Raw genomic sequence first — 19,360 nt, 5'->3', positions numbered from 1 at the left:
AGTCCAGTGGTTAAAACTCTGTGCTTCCAATGCAAAGGGCATGGGTTCAATCCCTGGTCGGGGAACTAAGATCCCGCATGCCATGCGGCCAAAAAAAAAAAAAACACAAATATGCAAAATATTGACTTTGTTTGAATGGCACTTCAAAAGCTCAGCACATGATAAAGGAATCAACTCAGAACATAATACAAGCTTTAGTGGTATTCTGTACAACACAAGAGAAATATTTTGCTAGTTCTCAATAACTGATAAGCAATTAAAACGATTCTGAAAATACTTAAAATCTGGACATACAGATGTCTTTTCAATTGAGATTTTACTCTAATGAATACTATTATGTTTCCCTGCTACACTTCTCTAGTGGTTTACATGACAGATATAAACCCTGGCACGTGGAACTTGATAGATGGACACACTGGCAAAGGAGGAAGGAAAATGTGACAAAAAGATGCTACTTGGGGAAGCATACGATCTCCTCTGCTCATCTAACACAGTGTGTCAACACCAGCAAGTCTCAACTATGGTTTACACTGTCATTCCTGCTCAGTTACTGCCGAAAACCTTAAATTAGCTAACATCTATCCCACAGAATAGAGGGCACTGTAAACCTGACTGCCAAGATGTCAGAAAGCAGAGCTTGTGGTCAGCTGCCTTGGGAATACTTGCTCCTCCAAAGATACTCCAACTGCCTTCATTCCAGCATCTTCCCCGTTTGCTGTGAATACTCATGTGCGTGTTTCAGATCAAGGCAAATGCGTACCAAAACTACTCACGGATGTAGAGCTGAGTCAGATCCTAACACCACATGCCAAGTACTATTGGGCTTGTACTGTATACTGTGCAAAAGACTCAGAATACTGGAGTTGGAAAGGATTTTAGGGGACATCTAATCCAAACCCTAAAAAGTTAAATAACTTATACAAGATGACAGTGTCAGTGGAAAGACCAGGTCATGAACTCAAGTTGCCTTGAGTTCCCAGTCACCCGCTCTGCTGCGAGGAGTGGTTTATTTCCCTTAACCCAAAATACCTCAGTGAGTATCCTAGTGCAATGAACAAACTAACATTAAAAAAATCTCTTATCTGAGATGCTTTAAAAGCATATTTAAACAAGTATCTGGAGATGTATTATTCTAAGAATAAGATAATCTGTAACCGAATAAATTGAAAAATTATATTCACCTTGACAAATTTCAATTTATATAACTAATCAGACACAGCCATAAATTATCCCACATTAACCTCACTTGAATTAAGTTTTGCATATCCTCATTCAAAACACCACGCTAATGCACTATCACTAATAACACAACATTCTACACAAGCCCTAGACTGAGGGTGAAGAAAGACTACCTTGCATGTAGGGAATTACTCTGCCTTACTTACTTATGTAAGGCAGAACTATTTGGTGTTTCTTAAGGCCAAGCACATGCCCTAGCTTTAAAGTTCTGTTCTATGAGGTCAATGCCAGGTCCACCAGCCCAAAATGGTAGTCTTTAATCCAGATCCATCATGAGCCATTTACTCTGCAAACACACACAGGTATTTTCACAGCACTGGGCTGCAGGCTGCACAGGAATAAGAAATGAATTTGAAACATGTAGACCACGTACAGGGCACCAACTGCGAGCCAACTTTACATACATTCTCATATGATCTTCACAAAAACCCTAGGAGAGAGGTATTATTATCCCAGTTTCACAAAGGAAGAAACAGAGAAAACGTAACCAAAGCTAGCAGAAGGCAGCGCTCTGGAACGTCTGCATTCTCACCAAGAATTCTAACCACCTCTGTGCCTACCACCACAGCCCTGCATTTCGGCAGGGAACTGAGGAAGCAATAAAACCTTTTCTGGAGTATAGTTTATCATCCTAGACTCAGATTTGATATGTCTCCACACTACGTAACAGCTATGACTCTGTAACAAACCCAAGAGGAAAACCAGTGTCTAGGTCCACTCAGAATTCCAAAAAGAAACCCACGACCCAGATTTAAAGGACTTACAGACACAAACTAGAGGACAAACATATGGACACCAAGTGGGGGGGAGGGGGGTGATGAACTGGGAGATTGGGATTGACATATATACACTACTGATACTATGTATAAAATAGATAAGTAATGAAAACCTACTATAGAGCACAGGGAACTGTACTCAGTGCTCTGTGGTGACCTAAATGGGAAGGAAATCCAAAAAGAGGGGATATATGTATACATCTAGCTGATTTGCTTTGCTGTACAGTATAAACTAACACAATACTGTAAAGCAACTATACGCCAATAAAAATTAATTAATTAAAAACTAAAATTAAATAAAGGAGTTACAGCTTTTGTGTCTATAAAACAAAGACCCAAACAGCATCTGTATCTATTGGGTTGTTGCATGAGAGGCTGAGATGACTGAACAGGCATAAAGCACCAACACAGTGTCTCACACACAGTAAGTGCTCAATTAAAGTTGGCCGCTGCTTTCAAAATCGCCGCTATTCTTCAGTAACCATATTCCTCAAAATTTTTTCCTCGGAATATAGTTTCAAAGGAGAAAAAAGCTATGTAATTCGCATTCACCATAAGGTGGTCTATAACTGCAAAAAAAAATTTTTTTGATCAAAGGTACCATTATCCAATCATAAAATTTTAATTCTGAATACTTGCTTAGAAACACAAAAACATTTAATATATTAGATTAATGCTGAATACAAAACAGTAGTCAATGCTACAACAACAGCTACATAACCCTTATGCCAATAGTCAAGGACTGTATTTTAAGGACTACATTTCAAGGCAGAAAAATGAAAATAGCTGTTAGGAAGGTGAGATTACCAATGATTATTTTTCTTTTTAAAAGTTCCCCCTCATACTACTTTTTAAATTTCTGTAATAAAAAATGTGTGCTATTAAGTTATTTGATAATATATTAAACAGATGTCTGTTACACCTGACTTTATAGGAGTCTGCAGGACAACTAAATGCATTCTGAGCCTGCTATGCCATAGTAAAGATAGTATATCCCTTCCACAGAAATATATAGGGTTGTGCTCTTCCCCCAAGTTCCTTACAAGCTACTCTCTAAACAACGTTGTGCCAGTTATAAATTATGCTCCTAGACTAAAATGTTTCAAGGTGGTTTAATAACATGGAGAAAGTACTAGGTTCAAGGGTAAAGGGAATCAGGGCTTCCCTGGTGGCGCAGTGGTTAAGAATCAGCCTGCCAATGCAGAGGACATGTGTTCGAGCCCTGGTCCGGGAAGATCCCACATGCCACAGAGCAACTAAGCCCCTGCACCACAACTACTGAGCCTGCGTGCCACAACTGAAGCCCACGTGCCTAGAACCCGTGCTCCGCAACAAAAGAAGCCACTGCAATGAGAAGCCCGCGCACCGCAACCAAAGGTAGCCCCCACTGACCACAACTAGAGAAAGCCCACGTGCAGCAACAAAGACCCAACACAGCCAAAAATAAACAAGTTTTTTTAAAAAAAAGGAGTAAAGGGAATCAAAGAAAGAAAAGAACCTGAACATTCTTAATTCTGATCACCGTCATCTAACTATCTAGCAATATTTCTCAAAGTGTATTCCTGGGAACACCTACAATTAGACTCACACAAGATTCTTTTCAAAATACAGATTCCCACCACAAAGTACAGATTCAAACCTACAGAGCTGGAATCTCTTGAGAGGCCCAGAGTTAGCCATTTTGTACAATCTCCCCAGGAGATTTTTATGCACACAGATTTTAAGAACTAGTGATTCACAGTCATGCTACTCAGGTATGATAAACATAATTCAAAGTTTGGTATGAAAGAAACAAACAGAACTCTAACTCTGGATTGGTGATTCAATTATTTCCTAACTTCTCACAACCGCCAGCTCAAATAAGCCAGGATGTGGGATCACACGTACAAGGAGAAGAGAGCCTACAAATTTGTTGTCTCTTCTGCCTACCACATGAATCTTTCCAGAAAATTTTTTTGCAAACTTTATCAAAAGCCTTAAAAATACCTATCCCCTTTGAGCTAAAATTTTCACTAGTAAGAATTTTTCCTCTGAGAATAATTAAGGATGAAAAAAAAAAGGTTTTTAGGCAAAAGTATTTGGGGCAGCAGTGTTAACATTCATCACCTGCCAATTCTTGAGTATATGCACTACATCTGGCACTGGTGCATGCTTGTCATACAGTATTTTTAACCCTCACAACCTAGAAATGATATTCATTCCATTTTAGAGATGAGAAGACTGAGGTTCAGAGAAATTATTAACTTGCCCCTGGCCACACAACCAATAAATGATAGAGCCAGGACCTGAATCTGGGACATTCTGAGTAGAAACATTAGGTTCTTTCCACTGCCTGGCCACCTAAAAATGTTATAAAATATCATAATGTTTAAGCAAATCATGACATGTCAAGGTAATATTATATAGCTATTTAAAACCATGTTCTTCCTTATCTACAAAACAGAAATAGAGTTAAAGATGTAGAAAACAAACTCATGGTTACCAATGAGTAAGGGGCGAGGGAGGGATAACTTGGAAAATTGGGATTGACATTACACACTACTACATTTAAAAAGATAACTAATACAACCCTACTGTATAGCACAGGGAACTCTACTCAATACCCTGTAATGGCCTATATGGGAAAAGAATATAAAAAAGAGTGGATATATGTATATGTATAACTGATTCACTTTGCTGTACACCTGAAACTAACACAACATTGTAAGTCAACTCTACTCCAATAAAAATTTTTTAAATAATAAAACCATATTCTTCAAGAATCTTTAAAGAAATGGAAAATATCCGTGATACAATGTAAAGTGAAAAAGAAGGGAAGTATGATCCCAGTTTAGAATTTAAGGGGCACAAGTCACACAAGGGTAGGAACCATATCTACCTTGGTTTTGTCTGCACCCCCAAAGCCCAACCCTGTACCTGACATATAGTAGGAACTCAATATCTGTTGCAAAAATAAATTATGTGTGAGCGTACTTTTTAAAGACCAGGAAAAAATTCCCAAAATATTATCAGTGGTTATTGCTGGATTCTGGGCTTAGAGGTGACTTTTGGTTTTTCTTTTTTACATCTGTTTGTATTTTCAAGTATTCTATAATAAGTTTGATTACTTTCATAATCTGAAAAAAAATACAATGGCTAATTTTCAAATCTTCTGTTTAAGCATCTTCCTATACAAGAGAGTTAAGCTCCAGATCAACTCAGTATGCAGACTAATATGTGGTTTATCTTATTCACTGTAACAAAGAAACTACTTTATAGCTAGAAAGTGAGCATTATCTTTTTATATGCCAGCATCATAAATGGGAACAGGATTTAATATGTGTTATAAATATAAATGCTTTCATCAACTACAGTTATTAGTAGCTTATTAGGTGGTAAATAGATTTATAAGTGTATAACATCTACAAAATGTTTCTATTAATGGTTTGTGCATTTTGGATACTTCCCTAAATACTAATACCATAAGGATTAAAAATCAAATGTGGTGGCTTTTGCAGCAATAACAACAAGGGTTTCTTGCCAAGATCATCCCCACACTGAAAAAGACATTATAGGTTAGCATTAAAATTGTGCCTCAGGACTTCCCTTGTGGCTCAGTGGTTAAGAATCTGCCTGCCAATGCAGGGAACCGGGTTCGAGCCCTGGTCTGAGAAGATACCACATGCCGCGGAGCAACTAAGCCCGTGTGCCACAATTACTGAGCCTGCGCTCTAGAGCTCTCGAACCACAACTACTGAGCACACACGCCTAGAGCCCGTGCTCCGCAACAAGAGAAGCACAAGAGAAGCCACCGCGATGAGAAGCCCGCGCACCGCAACGAACAGTAGCCCCCACTCACCGCAACTAGAGAAAGCCTGCGTGCAGCAACGAAGACCCAACACAGCCAAAAAAATAAAATATAAATTTTTTAAAAAATTGTGCCTCATCCCAGGTAGTTTATTAAGCATTTTACATAAAGGAATATTCATGGTCACTATTATCCCATGCATTTTTAAAGAACTAGATTTTTAAATAAAGAGAACGAACCAAGGATGAGACAACTGGTATTTTTATTAGCTCATCATTCTGGACAATTTCAAACAGCAAAACACGGCATAAATCTGATGATAATTCTATTATCAAACTGCCTGCAAAACGACTTCATCTTCTGAACAAATTCTGGCTTCGCTGGCCAGATGCTGTTGCAGTGGCCACTCCAAGAAAACCCTAAAGAAGGGCAGAAGTGTGAGCTACACTTCTAAAAGCGACTTGAGATGGGTGGTGGGAGGGGAGAAAGGATATCTTAGAGTAAGAAAAGGTAAAATGTCAGGGAGGGAAGGACTGGGAGTCTGGCGTTAGTAGATGCAAACTATTTACATATAGGATGTATAAACAACGAGGTCCCACTGCAGAGCACTGGGAACTATATTCAGTATCCTGGGATAAACCATAATGGAAAAGAATATAAAAAAGAATGAATATATGTGTATAACTGAGTCACTTTGCTGTACAGCAGAAACTAACACAACACTGTAAATCAACTATACTTCAATAAAAATTAAATAAATTAAAATAATAAAATTTTTTAAAAAGGTAAAATGGACGTTTGTATTGTGTTATATGATTTTCAATGAAAAAAACACCTGACAGGCAGAAAACAGTGGAGGAGAAAAAGACAGTTACAGTACTTGGGGGCCCTAGGTCTTGTTTGTAAAAGGAGTAACAACATGAGAACTGCTTTCCATGATCAAAGCTGTTTTCTCTTTGGGAATTAGATTTATTCCCAGACTATGCCAAGAAGAAATTCCACCCACATAAGCATTACCAAATCATCTAGATTTCTAGGGGTTATCAATGCAGGCCAAAGTCTCTGACACAGGGAAGCTTTCGCATCAGGTACAACTTGGAATTTCTGTCACAGTGCCCTCTGCTTTGCCCTTTGTGGGGAAACTACGGGTTGGATCACTGGGCATCCATTCTGACTCCCTTCTTCTTTGCCTACTTCTACGAGAGAAGCTAGAAAAGAAGTCGCTTTCCCAGAATCTCTTGTAGCAAAGAGTGGCCAAAGAAATACAGATGGAAGTTCCAGGAGAGAGAATTCTTTGTCACACAAAAAGGCAAAATCTTGAATAAAAAAACAAACCAAAACATTTTTGTTTCCCTCCCTTTTCCCTGCAGAGACCACAGGCGCATCTCAAGGCATAGCCTTGGCCGGACTGCAACAATGAGGCCAAAGCCATCAGCTGGGATGGCCGAGGTCAGGGGGTAGGTTGCTGGGCTCCCTGAAGCCCCTGAGCAGCTCTTGGGGCCTGGCCCTCTTAGTCCCAGATTTTTTTGTTTCAACAGGAAAATAAACCCCTGGCTTGTTTAAGTCACTCTGTGTTGAGTTTTCTGTTAGTCACAGCCAAATAAATACATTCCTGCCTGTTAAAATCATCGATATAACAAGCCCTTTCTATGTTTTAACTTATCAATGATCAACTTAAGCAAAACCCCAGAAGTCTTCACAGAGATAAGACTGACGGAGAGCGCTGACCCCCTGCCCACGAGTGCAGGGCTGTAACACCCTCTCACAGCATCCTCACGGGGCTCTGCAAGAGGTGAAGTTAGGACCCCAACCCAGGCCAGCGTGATAGCAGTTCCTGAACTCTTCACCGCCAGGCTACACAACTTCTGATGGATTTTATTCATTTAGTTTCTAAAACAATCTGAACCTTCAGTTCTGCTCTCTGAGCCTACTACGCTTGTCGTAATAAACTTTTCTGATTGGAGGAAGACTTTCACTGAAGAAAAAAGGAAAAGATTCATATGCAGTTGTTTTAAAAAACAAAAACAAAAAACCTGACAAGCATTTGCTTTCCAGTGTTTTGAAATCCTTATGCATCACATGGCACGGGGCTGCTGGGGCTGCTGCAGTACCGTCTACCAAACACCACGTGCCTGGCACTGAGCTCCACTTTTCACACACATCGTCTCGTTCTGCGCTCACAACACCCCTGGAAGATAGGACCATCATGGTCCCCATTTTACAGGTGAGCAAACAGAACACGTTAGCCCAGGCACAACATTTTCTTTGAAAAAGTCTCTTTCGAGACACCAATGAATGACAAGTTCAGAGCAACATCAAACTACAATGGAGATGAATGGATTTTTGCGGCTAGTCTTTAGTAAAAATATTAGAAGTGACGGGCTCCGGACCATTCAAAGAATGAAAACTACTCAAGGCAAGAACAATGACAGCTAAAGAGAGTGCAAAGCCCTCTCCTCCTGCACAAAATCTAAAACTCCACACTCGTGTCCAATACAGCTTTACTCAGTACATGCTCATCCACCTTTACAAGGGGCTAATACGCTGGACATACGGTGAGCTACCAGGAAAGCCAATAAAAATATTTAGATAGCTGTGAATGTTCATTTATTATAAACCTTTTAATTCATTTTCAAATATATTTGATTTTCATTTTCAATATAAGAATGTGCATTTTATGAACTATGGTTTATAATAAATATGGTTATTAGTGATTTATTTAGCACTTACTCTGTGGCCAGCGCTGTGATGTTTTACGTCCATCTTTTTTTCTCTTAATGGTCACAACCACCTCAGATGTAGGCACCATGATTAATACCGCCTTTCATAAATGGGGCTGCAGGTAATGAATTTTCCCAAGCTCCCTATTTAAAGGTAGGACCAAGACTCAAATCCAGATCTGGCCAAGAACACTTTGCTTTCAACCATTAAGCTTCATAAAGTTATTGGATTTGTTCTTATTGTTTATTAGCCTTAATCAAGCCTTAGCTAGAAAACTACATTCAGCTTAGCTCTTGTTTATTTTCATTTTCAGCACCCCCCCATTCTCATATATTTTTACTTCATCTCTCCCTGATCCCACAAAAGCATCTACAAGATTATTATCTATTTACCAAATTATAAGACAATCTTCACTAAAGTTTGCCAAATTAAAAAGATATGTAGGGACTTCCCTGGTGGCGCAGTGGTTAAGAATCCGCCTGCCAATGCAGGGGACACGGGTTCGAGCCCTGGTCCAGGAAGATCCCACATGCCGCAGAGCAACTAAGCCCGTGTGCCACAACTACTGAGCCTGCCCTCTAGAGCCCACGAGCCACAACTACTGAAGCCTGTGCGCCTAGAGCCTGTGCTCTGCAACAAGAGAAGCCACAGCAATGAGAAGCCCACGCACCGTAACAGAGAGTAGCCTCCGCTCGCCACAACTAGAGAAAAGCCTGTGTGCAGCAACAAAGACCTAACACAGCCAAAAAAAAAATAAGTTAATTAAAAAAGATATGTAATTATATAACTGCTGCTCTTGTTTTTAATCAATGTGTGATCAGCTGTTTTAGTGGCTAGTTCTACTCCTCAAGCAAGCAGTGATCAGTGATTCCTGTTCTGCCCATCACTGTGAACATGTAAAAACATGTTTGTTTTTTAAATTTTTGGCCACGCCGCATGGCACATGGGATCTTAGTTCCCCAACCAGGGATCCAACCTGTGCCCCCTGCATTGGAAGCACAGGGTCTTAACCACTGGGCCAACAGGGAAGTCCCCAAAACATGGTTCTTAATGTCTTTAACAGCAATATCCTAAAAGCCCACCAGACATTAACCTCAATTCATAAAAACAGGCCACTGCCCCCAGCCCACAATTCTTTCTCTGATGAAATACAAGGGATTCCAAACCTTGAAAATGCCTATGAGTCTAAATTTTATGTAGGGATTTTTAACTGTACAGCACGTGTATATGTTTTTCAGTGTAACAATAAAAGTATAATCATAAGATGTAAAACAACCCCAAAAGAAGAAAAAGGAAAAGTATAAATGTACAAAATCCATGTTTGTCTCTCAGGACACTGGCCAACACCAAGGCTGTATTTCTGACTCTTGACCCATTTATTTGCTACCTTCTCCCAGACCTTCCTCGAGACCACGCTTCTCCCTCTTTGCATACCATAAGTCATATTTAATTGACTGAAATGAATCACTACTACTATCCCACACGAAATATGAAGTCTAAATTCTGAAGATCAGTATTAAGTAAATCAAGAACAATTTTCCTTCATTATTATGTTGTCCATCGTATCTATTCCAAGGCCTACCATCCCCATCAAAAACCTAAACTAAACGTGAAAATCAGTTCCCATTTACAAAACTGTTGACTAATATAATCAATAATCTTCATTTAGATTCAAACAGAAGTGTCAGATACTCTGCATGGCTGTTCCAAAGTAGTTATTAGATAAAAAACAAAAGCAAAAAACGAAAAACTAGTGATCTTTTCTCCTACATTTTTGGCCTGGTGGATTTTATGTGTATCAGTTCTTTGGGGATTCATCCAAGAATGGTATTTTCATTTCTTCGACCACTACCCTACTGCCTATATTTTAACCTCACTGAATTTTTGGTCCATTGCGTAGAAGAATTTCTCTACTAATAAAAATACAACCCATTAAAGATTAACTTACCCCCAGGACAGTCTCTCTGGAAACAAATTCCAAGCATTATAATCACCAATTTGCACTATGTAGACTTAAAGGCAGAGAATCTTATTTACCCTGATTTAAATTGGAAACCTGCACATATTTTAAGGCGATTGTCTGAGGAAAAATGGCAAATCCAAATCAGAAACCCAACCAGGCAAATACAGACTTTTCTTAACTGGCACTTTTCAAATGAAAAACTTTCCACCCAAGGATATCTAACAATATTAGAATATTTGTTGACTTTCCAAACTTCCTACCTTGTTCTCTATTTTACTTCTGCAATTATGAAACTGCAAAATTCTTTTGTTCTCTAGATATTTAGATATAGAGTACTGTCAGAAATTGTGATAGGCACTGGAAGTCATTTGAATCCATGCTATAATATTTATTAGTAGTAATAATAAAATCAACTGATATATATTAAGCTGTTAGCATTTATAAAACAGTGTGGCAAGTTTTAGCTTATTAGGCTTTATCTCTGTTAATTCTCACAAAACTCTAAGAGAAAGGTACTAATATCAGTCCCATTTTACAGACGGACAAACTGAGATGGGGAGGTGCCCAGGAACTGTCCCAAGGTTCCACAGGGAACCTAGGTCTGAGTGATTCCAGTTGCCCACGCTTGCCTTAACCACCTAGTATCAAGCAATGAGACACATGATTATGTTTGGTTCAGAAACTAGTCTTATTCCTTCAAACATGGTGGTTCTAACAAAATTTGACACCAGGAAGCATGCATGACAAAATGCCTTGGTACACAGTGCACTGGGTGCTATTGTCAAATGTGTTCAAACTTACTATCTTGGAAGGCATAATTCACTTATTAGTGACTTTGGAAAGTTAATCAAAGCACTATGTTCAATTATTCAAGAAATCTTTGGAGTTGAAGTGTGAATACTTCACTAATTCATAGGTTGTTGAAGAAATACTAACTCAAGAGTTTCTGTAAAAGAAACTTCACCACAGCAAAGAAATTTTAAACTATCTCATGTCAGAATATCATATCTACAAAGGGAATGGCCTTCAAATTTTAAAAAATGTCTTACCTATATTTTGTTTTATTCTAAATGGAAATTAATTGATTCAAAAAAGAAATCCACTTCTAAAGCTCAGGTTATGCAAGAGGGCTTCCTAGGAGCTAACATCACTGTCTTTACTTGCATGTGAGTAGGCAAGACAGGTAAGGAAGACGTAGAAGATCCATCTTTCACAACCCTCCAAATGTACAAAATAAACTAGAAACTTGTTGAAAGGATAGGTATGTGTGTTATCAGTTCAACCCAAACAATCTCACAGCAATATTTTCCTGAATAAATTTAATATTTTGTTTTATAATAGGAACTAGGCAAAAAAGAACCACAGAACAAATGGAATAACTAAAATAGGTTACTGAAAGGCAACTGGGGCTTTAACTTCCAGATCCACTTTGCAATATTCCTATTTGAACAGTTTATCACAGAAGTAACTCTCCTAGAAAGTTACATAATTTAAGGAGGAAAAAAAGAGGGAGTAAGACAGAGACATGATAAGCACTGGGGATGTTTATCAATTAAAAAAAAGCAAAAAGAGAGATGAGTTTGTAACTCATCCAAAAATGTCTACCACACACTCTTGCTATTTGTTTCCACCAAGTTATTGTTTTGGAAAACATCTTGTTCTGTCTTAAAATAACCTGCCTAATTGTTCTAAAAAACCAATGCATTTCCACGGAGGGCTAAATAGCTCCCACACTGCGATGCACTGACTGATCAAGTCAAAGTAAATTAGGCACCAAGCCACAAAAGAAAGTTGGAAAGCTCCAATCCTCCCTTCATATAAGGATACGAGCTACTGAATGAATCCACCACTGCATCCTTAGTGAAAGTAATGCCTGGTCCCTCGACTATTTTAAGAATAACATTCATTCAAATTACCTTATTTCTCTGGATGATGGAAATGAACCACACTGGGAACTACAGGTAAGCTAGTAATTAACATTTTTAGGGATCAAAATTAACATTTTTAGGGATCAAATAACATTTTTAGGGATCAAACATCAAAATGACGTTGGACATTTTAGCACTCACTCTGAGAACTCCAATCCTCCCATTAAAAGTCAAAATTCGTTCCCAGTCCTGTATGGTTAAAGCTGTTACGCCTGGGAAAGTCCCAGAGAAACGAGGGAGTTTAAAAAAAAAAAAAACAAACAAATTGTGAAAGACAAAGTCAGATAGATACCCATAATACGGGAAGACTTTTATGAACCAAGTGTAACTCAAGATGTGTTTTATAAGCCTGTCAGGAGATGAACACGCACTGTCCCCCAACCCAGCAGCACTGCCCTGACACTTTGGCCGCTCACCCCCATGCTGGCCCCTCTTACTCTGGATGCGGGGCGGGAACTCCTGTCCTAAGCTTTGACATCTGCAGAGCGTTTCCCAATAGCGAGACAAGGCCCCTCAGCTGGAGGAAGTGGATACTGACAAGAGGAGGGAGAGAAACAGAGACAGAGCTAGAATTCCAGAGTGCCAGAGAGTGGGGAGGGAGTCACGCATACTCTGCGCGGTCCGACTGGGTCCGGATAGCATAGCCCAGGTGTCCTGACTAAAGCTGGCATCTCCAAAGTCCAAGAACGCAACTTGGGCGCGCGGGTACAAACACGGCCTTCGGCTTTTCTGAAGCCGGTCAAGTTAGCACAGGGTTCTCGGTGCCCGGAGACCTGAGAGGCGTGGAAGGGTGGAGACTCCCGCGAGGTCTGCACTCCCTGGATGTCCTCCGGCTCCGCGGGGGAAGGGACGGGGGAACTAAGTCGGCTTTGGGCCGGAGCGGCGGGCGCCGGGACGCGGGGCGGGGATGTCCGGGAAGGAGTCGCGGGCGCAGCCCGGGAGTCCGAGAACGCGGGGTGGATGCCTACCTTGTAACATGGCCTCAAGTTTCTTCCTGTCCACGCGGAAGCGCTCCTCGCTCCACTCGGGGCTGTGCAGGGGCGCTCCGGCGACCAGGTCGTCCTCCGAGCCGGGCATGGGCGAGTCGGTACTGCGCTCGCTGTTGGAGCCCGGGTCCGACTGCGCCGCCAGGTAGCCGGGCTCGCCTTGAGCGGCCATGGTTGGCGCGCGGCGGTCGGGCTCCGGCTGCGGCCGCCGCTCTGCCTGCGCCGCCGCCTCCGCTCGCCCACCGGGCTCGACTGGCTCCCCGCGCCGCGGCGCTAGCTCGTGCCCCCGCGGCCGCCGACGCCGCCGCCAACGCCGCCGCCACGGAGCCCCCTGCGCATCCCAGCCCCGGGCGCCGCCTACGCCGCCCGCCGCCCCTGGTCCGGGCCCCGGTCCCCGGCCAGTGGCTGCGCCGCCCCCCGCCAGCAACGCCCGCGCGGAATGAGTGCGCCGCGCCGCCCGCGCCTCCATCCGCAGGGCCCCTGCGCCCCCTCCCCGCCCGCCGCCCCTGCAGCCGCGCGCTCATTGGCCGGGCCGGCCCACGGGGAGCCGCGGCGGGCGGGCGGCCGGCCCCTGGCTCGCGCACTTACTCGCGCGCACACACTCACCACGTACACGCTACCACTTTCCTGCGCTTACACGTCTAAATCTTGTCCCACACACATGCTTTCATAGTTCTTCCGTCACAGACACTCGCAAGTTCAAGCACAGCACTCTCCTGAACGCGCTCGAAGTACACACACAATGCCCCTTCTATTGACGTACACACACTACACCCTAAAATTCACAGCCCCAGTCGGTCCCACAAGTTTGAAACAGGAGGAAGGAGAAAAAGAGAAGGATTGCGGAAGAAACAACGTCCATCTCTCTCACACATCACTGTGGTCCTTGCTTCCAGGCAGCTCACTCGTCCACCAAATGTTAAAATCAGATTTCTCCTCTCATCTCAGCAAAGTGGCCAGCGGCACAAGAGGCGGACAAGAGGCTTACTCTTTTTATTGTGAGGAATGGGATTTTTTTTTTCTTGAATGAGGTGAGGAGGGAGTCATTTTCTATGTGATTCTCAAGGAGTGGATTCAGCTGATTTAAAAAAAAAAAAAAAAAAAAGGAGGGCTCAGGAGAAAAGAGGCTCTGAGATTGCAGTGGCGGTTAGCTGGGTCCCACTAGCATCTGGGCAGGGCTGTCTTGTCAGGGACTGAGGGCTTTTCTCTGTTCCCAAGGTCAGTCCCTCCAGCAAACGAACCTCTGATCCTACCTGACCAAGCCGGCTCACCCACTGCCACTCTCAAACTTGAACTTGAAGCACCAGGAAATCCTGTTGGAACTCTGTTTTTCCAGTTCACATTGATTCTTACTCTCTTGTGACCAAAAGCACAAATTTTTTTTTGACATTTTTAGGGGCAGGGGATGGGATAGCTGTTTGTCACCGACCACAGGAGACTTACTGGCCTACATAAGGGGCAAGCCATATCGTTGGCATGAGCCTGTGGATAATCATGTACTGTGCTTAATTAAGTGAGATTCTTATCAGTTCCGTTGCCTAGTTAACAAGAATTGACTCTGCGCTGAGTACTGTGATGTGATTTGACAGATGAGGACACTCGGACTGTAAGAAGTCAAGTGACATGATTAAGGTCACACAGCAGCAGATAATGGAGCCAAGAATTGAACCCAGGTCTGGGTATCCGGCACATAATCTCCACAAAACCCTGCCTTGTTGAACAGGGAACCCTCCTGCTCAGAGCCACCTCCTGAAGAACCAGGAGCAGACGTACAACTTAACTGGTCTTTGATTCACCATCCGTGTTCCTTCTCAGAACTTATTACTTACTGTGCAGAGCACTAATTTAAGCAGCAAAAGAGGTTATCAAAGAGCCTTGCATCAGAGATGTTTACCATTTTTTGTGTCAACGAACATTTTGGGGGGAAACCTACTAAATAATGAACACTGTGTTAGGCATGAAGAATAGTGACAAAAAACAAACACTATCCCTAGGTTCCTGGAGCTGACATTTCAGTGAGAAAGAATGTTAACCAAAAATAAATACATAAATCACTCATAAAGATACAAAATTGCACCTATATTAAGCATTCCAAATAAGAGACTCAACATATGAGAAAAGCTGTAAAGAAGTAATTGGATTCAGTCAGAGAGGTCAGTGGAGGCTTCTCTGAGGTGACTCTGGAGCTGAGAACAGAAGTTTGAGAAGAAATTAACTGGGCAAGAAAGGGGAGGAAAGAGCCTTCCCTGAAAATGATCATTTGATCATAATAACACGATTATGATCAAATCTATTACAATTATCCTTATTTTCCAGTTGAGGAAACTGAGGCACAGGAGATAAAGTAACTTGCCCAAGTTTGCACAAATAAGTAAATTGTAGAATCGGGATTTGAACCCGGGCAATCTCCCTTGAAAATTAGGCGTGAAGTGTGCCATGCTTAGCAGCCAAGCTGTATTGGCTCTCAATTGGATCACAGTGTAGGGAGCTAAAAGAAAACCAGCACAGCTGGTACAAGAGAATGAGAAATTAGATGGTGTTTGCCAAGACAGAAGTATGTAAGGAGTACAGCTTGTAAACCCTTCAGACCAAGTCAGGGAGTTTTTGTTTTTATCCCTAGAGCAGAAGGAAGCCATGTAGAGGCTTTAAGCAAAGGATGATGTATTTAGATTTACGTTTTAAAAAGATGACGGTGGCTATAATATGGAAAACAGATTGAGAGACCTGATAGAAGTAGTTAGGTCAATTAAGAGACTACCCCGGAAGTTTAGATAAGAAATGCTGGTAGCTTACCTAGAGTGGTGAAGATGGAGAAATGTGAGAGGATTTGAGAAACACTTTGATTGTAAATATCATCAGCTAGATGGGTGATGGATTGGATATGGAGTAGTAGGAAGGGAAATGCCAAGAATGACTCTAGGGTTCTGGCTAACATAATTGGAGAGAGAGAGGTACCATTAACTGAAATAGGAAACACTGGAAAAGGACTGGCTACCTTGGAGGAAAGATGACCTTGAAATGGATATACTGAGATTACGGTGCCACTGAAACCTCCAAAAAGATGTGTCAAGTAAGCAACTGGATATATGGGTCTGGAGTTCAGAAAAGAGATCTTGGCTATAGATTAAAATGTGTTATTTATTTGTTTATAGGGAGTAATTCTAGTCATATGCATGGGTACGGCCGTCTAAGGAATGAGAAGAGAATTAAAGAGAACCAAGCAAAGAGCCTTTCACAAATTCTAACATTAAGTTATCAAGTAGATGACAGTATAATGGGAAATGTAATAGAAAAAGTAATGAGAAGAAAAAACAAAACAAAGTTTTATCATGTAAGCCCAGGAATGATTCTGTTCCAAACAGGAAAGTGTGATCATCTTTGTACACTAAGAGAGATCAAAAAGTTTTGATGGAGGTCACTGGAACCTTAGTAAGAAAGCCAGAATGGTGTGGTAGAGAAGTGAATATAGCTAATGAAATGAGGAGTAAAGACAGCAATCTGGGAGAAGTTTGGCTAAGAACGGGAGGAAATAGTAGTAGCTGAAGGATAATGTGGGTAGATGTTTCTTGTTTATCGGGTTGGGTGGCTGTTAGGTTGGATGATGATTTAATGGGTGAGGTTTGAGCACTGGAAAAACCACTATACATGGTCCAGTTGACAGAAATGGAACGTATATTAAAAAAAAGGAGTCATCATTATTATAGGGCTTTGAAAACAGGAACAGAATAGACTTTAAGATACAAGTAGAGGAGAAACATCATCTCTGGAACACAAGGGCATCCCATCTGATGGCTTTTATTTTCCAGAAAAAGTAAAAGTCAAAGTTATCTGTTGAAAGTGGGGAGAAGAGCTGCCAGAGGTTTGAGAAAAGTAGGGAGGGGTGTGTGTGTGCATGTGTGTGTGCATATGTGTGTGTGTGTGTTTAGAGGTTTTAAAATAGCTTTTGCATCTGTAAAAGAATGAATTGGAATGCTGCTGCTTTAAATCAACTATACTTCAATCAAATTTTTTAAAAGAATAAATTGGTACTGTTGAGAGTCCAGTTCATGTTGGTAGTCATAAATTTATAATGGCATCAGTCTGCTTGTCCTGACTTTCTCCACCAGTACTAAGCTTCATGGGTGCAGGCACAGAGAAAACATAAGAGTCCTGCCAAACAGGTGAAACACCAGGAGCTAGAAGGCAATGGAACAGTGCCTGATGGCAAATAATTTTCAATGTAGAAGTTGAAACTTCTCCAACGTAGAAGTAGAATCCAGCAAAACTATCAATCAAACACAAGGACGAATTCATGCATCCATAAGAGGGGTCTCAAAGACCTCTCCTTATACTCTACCTGAACAAGCTGCTGAAGGTTGTGAAAAGAGTAAATCAAGATGAAGAGGAAAACATGGAACGTGGGAAATAAGAGATCCAGCACATGATAGAGGCAAAGGGCCCCCTCAGAATGATGGTGAAAGGAGAACAAAAATTGGAATAGGTCAGACATCTCCAGGGTTGAGATTTCTTCTAGATTAAATAGATAGAATTCTTGACTATGAACATATTCAGAGATTAAGAAAGCTTTTGGAGACTTTGGGGTTAAATTCATGATTGGTTCATAGAAAACTATTAATAACTCCAAGTATTGATATAACAAGACATTGTGCTGAAAAATTACAGTATTCTCCATGGCTGAGCTGTAACTAGTATTTACATAGTTGTAATGATGTGAACTCTGGATACTGATCTAACCTAAATTATAACTAGATTAGGAATTTGAGGATTGGGAAGTATACATGTGGGTAGTGGGGGCTTTGGGGAGGCAGTAGTAAAAAAGTGAGACCTCATCTGCTCTAGGGGAACACCAATAGATAATGACTAAAGCTTTTCTAAAATCAAGAAGTAGCAATATAAGCATGTTATTTGGAGATATGAGGTAAAAATAGAATGCAGCTGAAAGTGTTGGAAGTGGTTGCCTGTAGGAAATGGGAAATGGAGGGAAGGCATATGTTATACTTCTGGTTATTACACAAGTCTTCTAGAACAAGTTGATTCTTTAAACCATATGGATGTATAACTTTGATTATAGAAAAGGTAATGAAGTAATACATAATACCATTATTGAAATGGTATATAAATAACAGAACCTTGAATTCACAACATTGAGTGCTGTGCTCTTTCTACAAAAATTGAACGACAGTTTGAATAATTGAAAATCTTTGTTTCCATTAAGTATATTTGTTTTGTTTGTCTTTATCTTCCTATATCATTCAAGAAAAGAATAAATTTCAGTTACTCGGAAGGATAGGAACAGATCAGATGCCAGGTAATCATGCAGATTTTTTTTTTTAATGGAGTAAAACTCTCAAAAAGAAAAGTCTGGGACTTCCTTGGTGGCGCAGTGTATAAGACTCCACACTCGCAGTGCAGGGGGCCCAGGGTTCGATCCCTGATCAGGGAACTAGATCCCACACGCATGCTGCAACTAAGAGTTTGCATGCCACAACTAAGGAGTCTGCCTGCTGCAACTAAGACCCACAGCAACCAAATAAATAAATAATTTTTTAAATCCCTGGGGAAAACTTAAATAACTAAGATCACCTTAAATCTTCAAGTTTACAAAATATGAAAATCCATAAGACTTTAAAAAAAAAAAAACAAGGAGTGTTATCTTACATTTACTTTAGAAATGCACGCCGAACTTTGATTAGTGGTCATCTAATGAAAAAACTCCTCTGAGAACATATTTTATTTTATTTTATTTTTTGGCGGTACACGGGCCTCTCACTGTTGTGGCCTCTCCCGTTGCGGAGCACAGACTCCAGACGCGCAGGCTCAGCGGCCATGGCTCACGGGCCCAGCCGCTCCACAGCACGTGGAATCTTCGCGGACGTGGAATCTTCGCGGACCGGGGCACGAACCCGCGTCCCCTGCATCGGCAGGCAGACTCTCAACCACTGTGCCACCAGGGAAGCCCC

At 41.3% G+C, this 19,360-nt stretch overlaps 1 protein-coding gene across 2 annotated transcripts in view; it reads right to left on the bottom strand.

The window, feature by feature from the left end:
• Positions 1 to 13,587, bottom strand: part of BICC1 (BicC family RNA binding protein 1) — a gene marked incomplete at its 5' end in the record, with an annotated part of 301,799 nt that extends 288,212 nt beyond the window's left edge. Inside the window, one exon of one of the 2 annotated variants that reach the window (XM_082674250.1) lies at positions 13,383 to 13,587. In XM_082674250.1, coding sequence (XP_082530376.1) covers positions 13,383 to 13,572 — 190 coding nt within the window. The remainder of the gene's footprint in view (positions 1 to 13,382) is intronic. The other variant, XM_082674251.1, reaches the window with a different exon arrangement.
• Positions 13,588 to 19,360: the final 5,773 nt, after the last annotated feature.

Source organism: Grampus griseus, assembly GCF_964374135.1.
Source record: "Grampus griseus genome assembly, chromosome: 16".
Lineage (NCBI taxonomy): Eukaryota > Metazoa > Chordata > Mammalia > Artiodactyla > Delphinidae > Grampus > Grampus griseus.
Note: the sequence above shows the minus strand (reverse complement) of the source record. Positions and strands in the feature narration are given on the sequence as shown.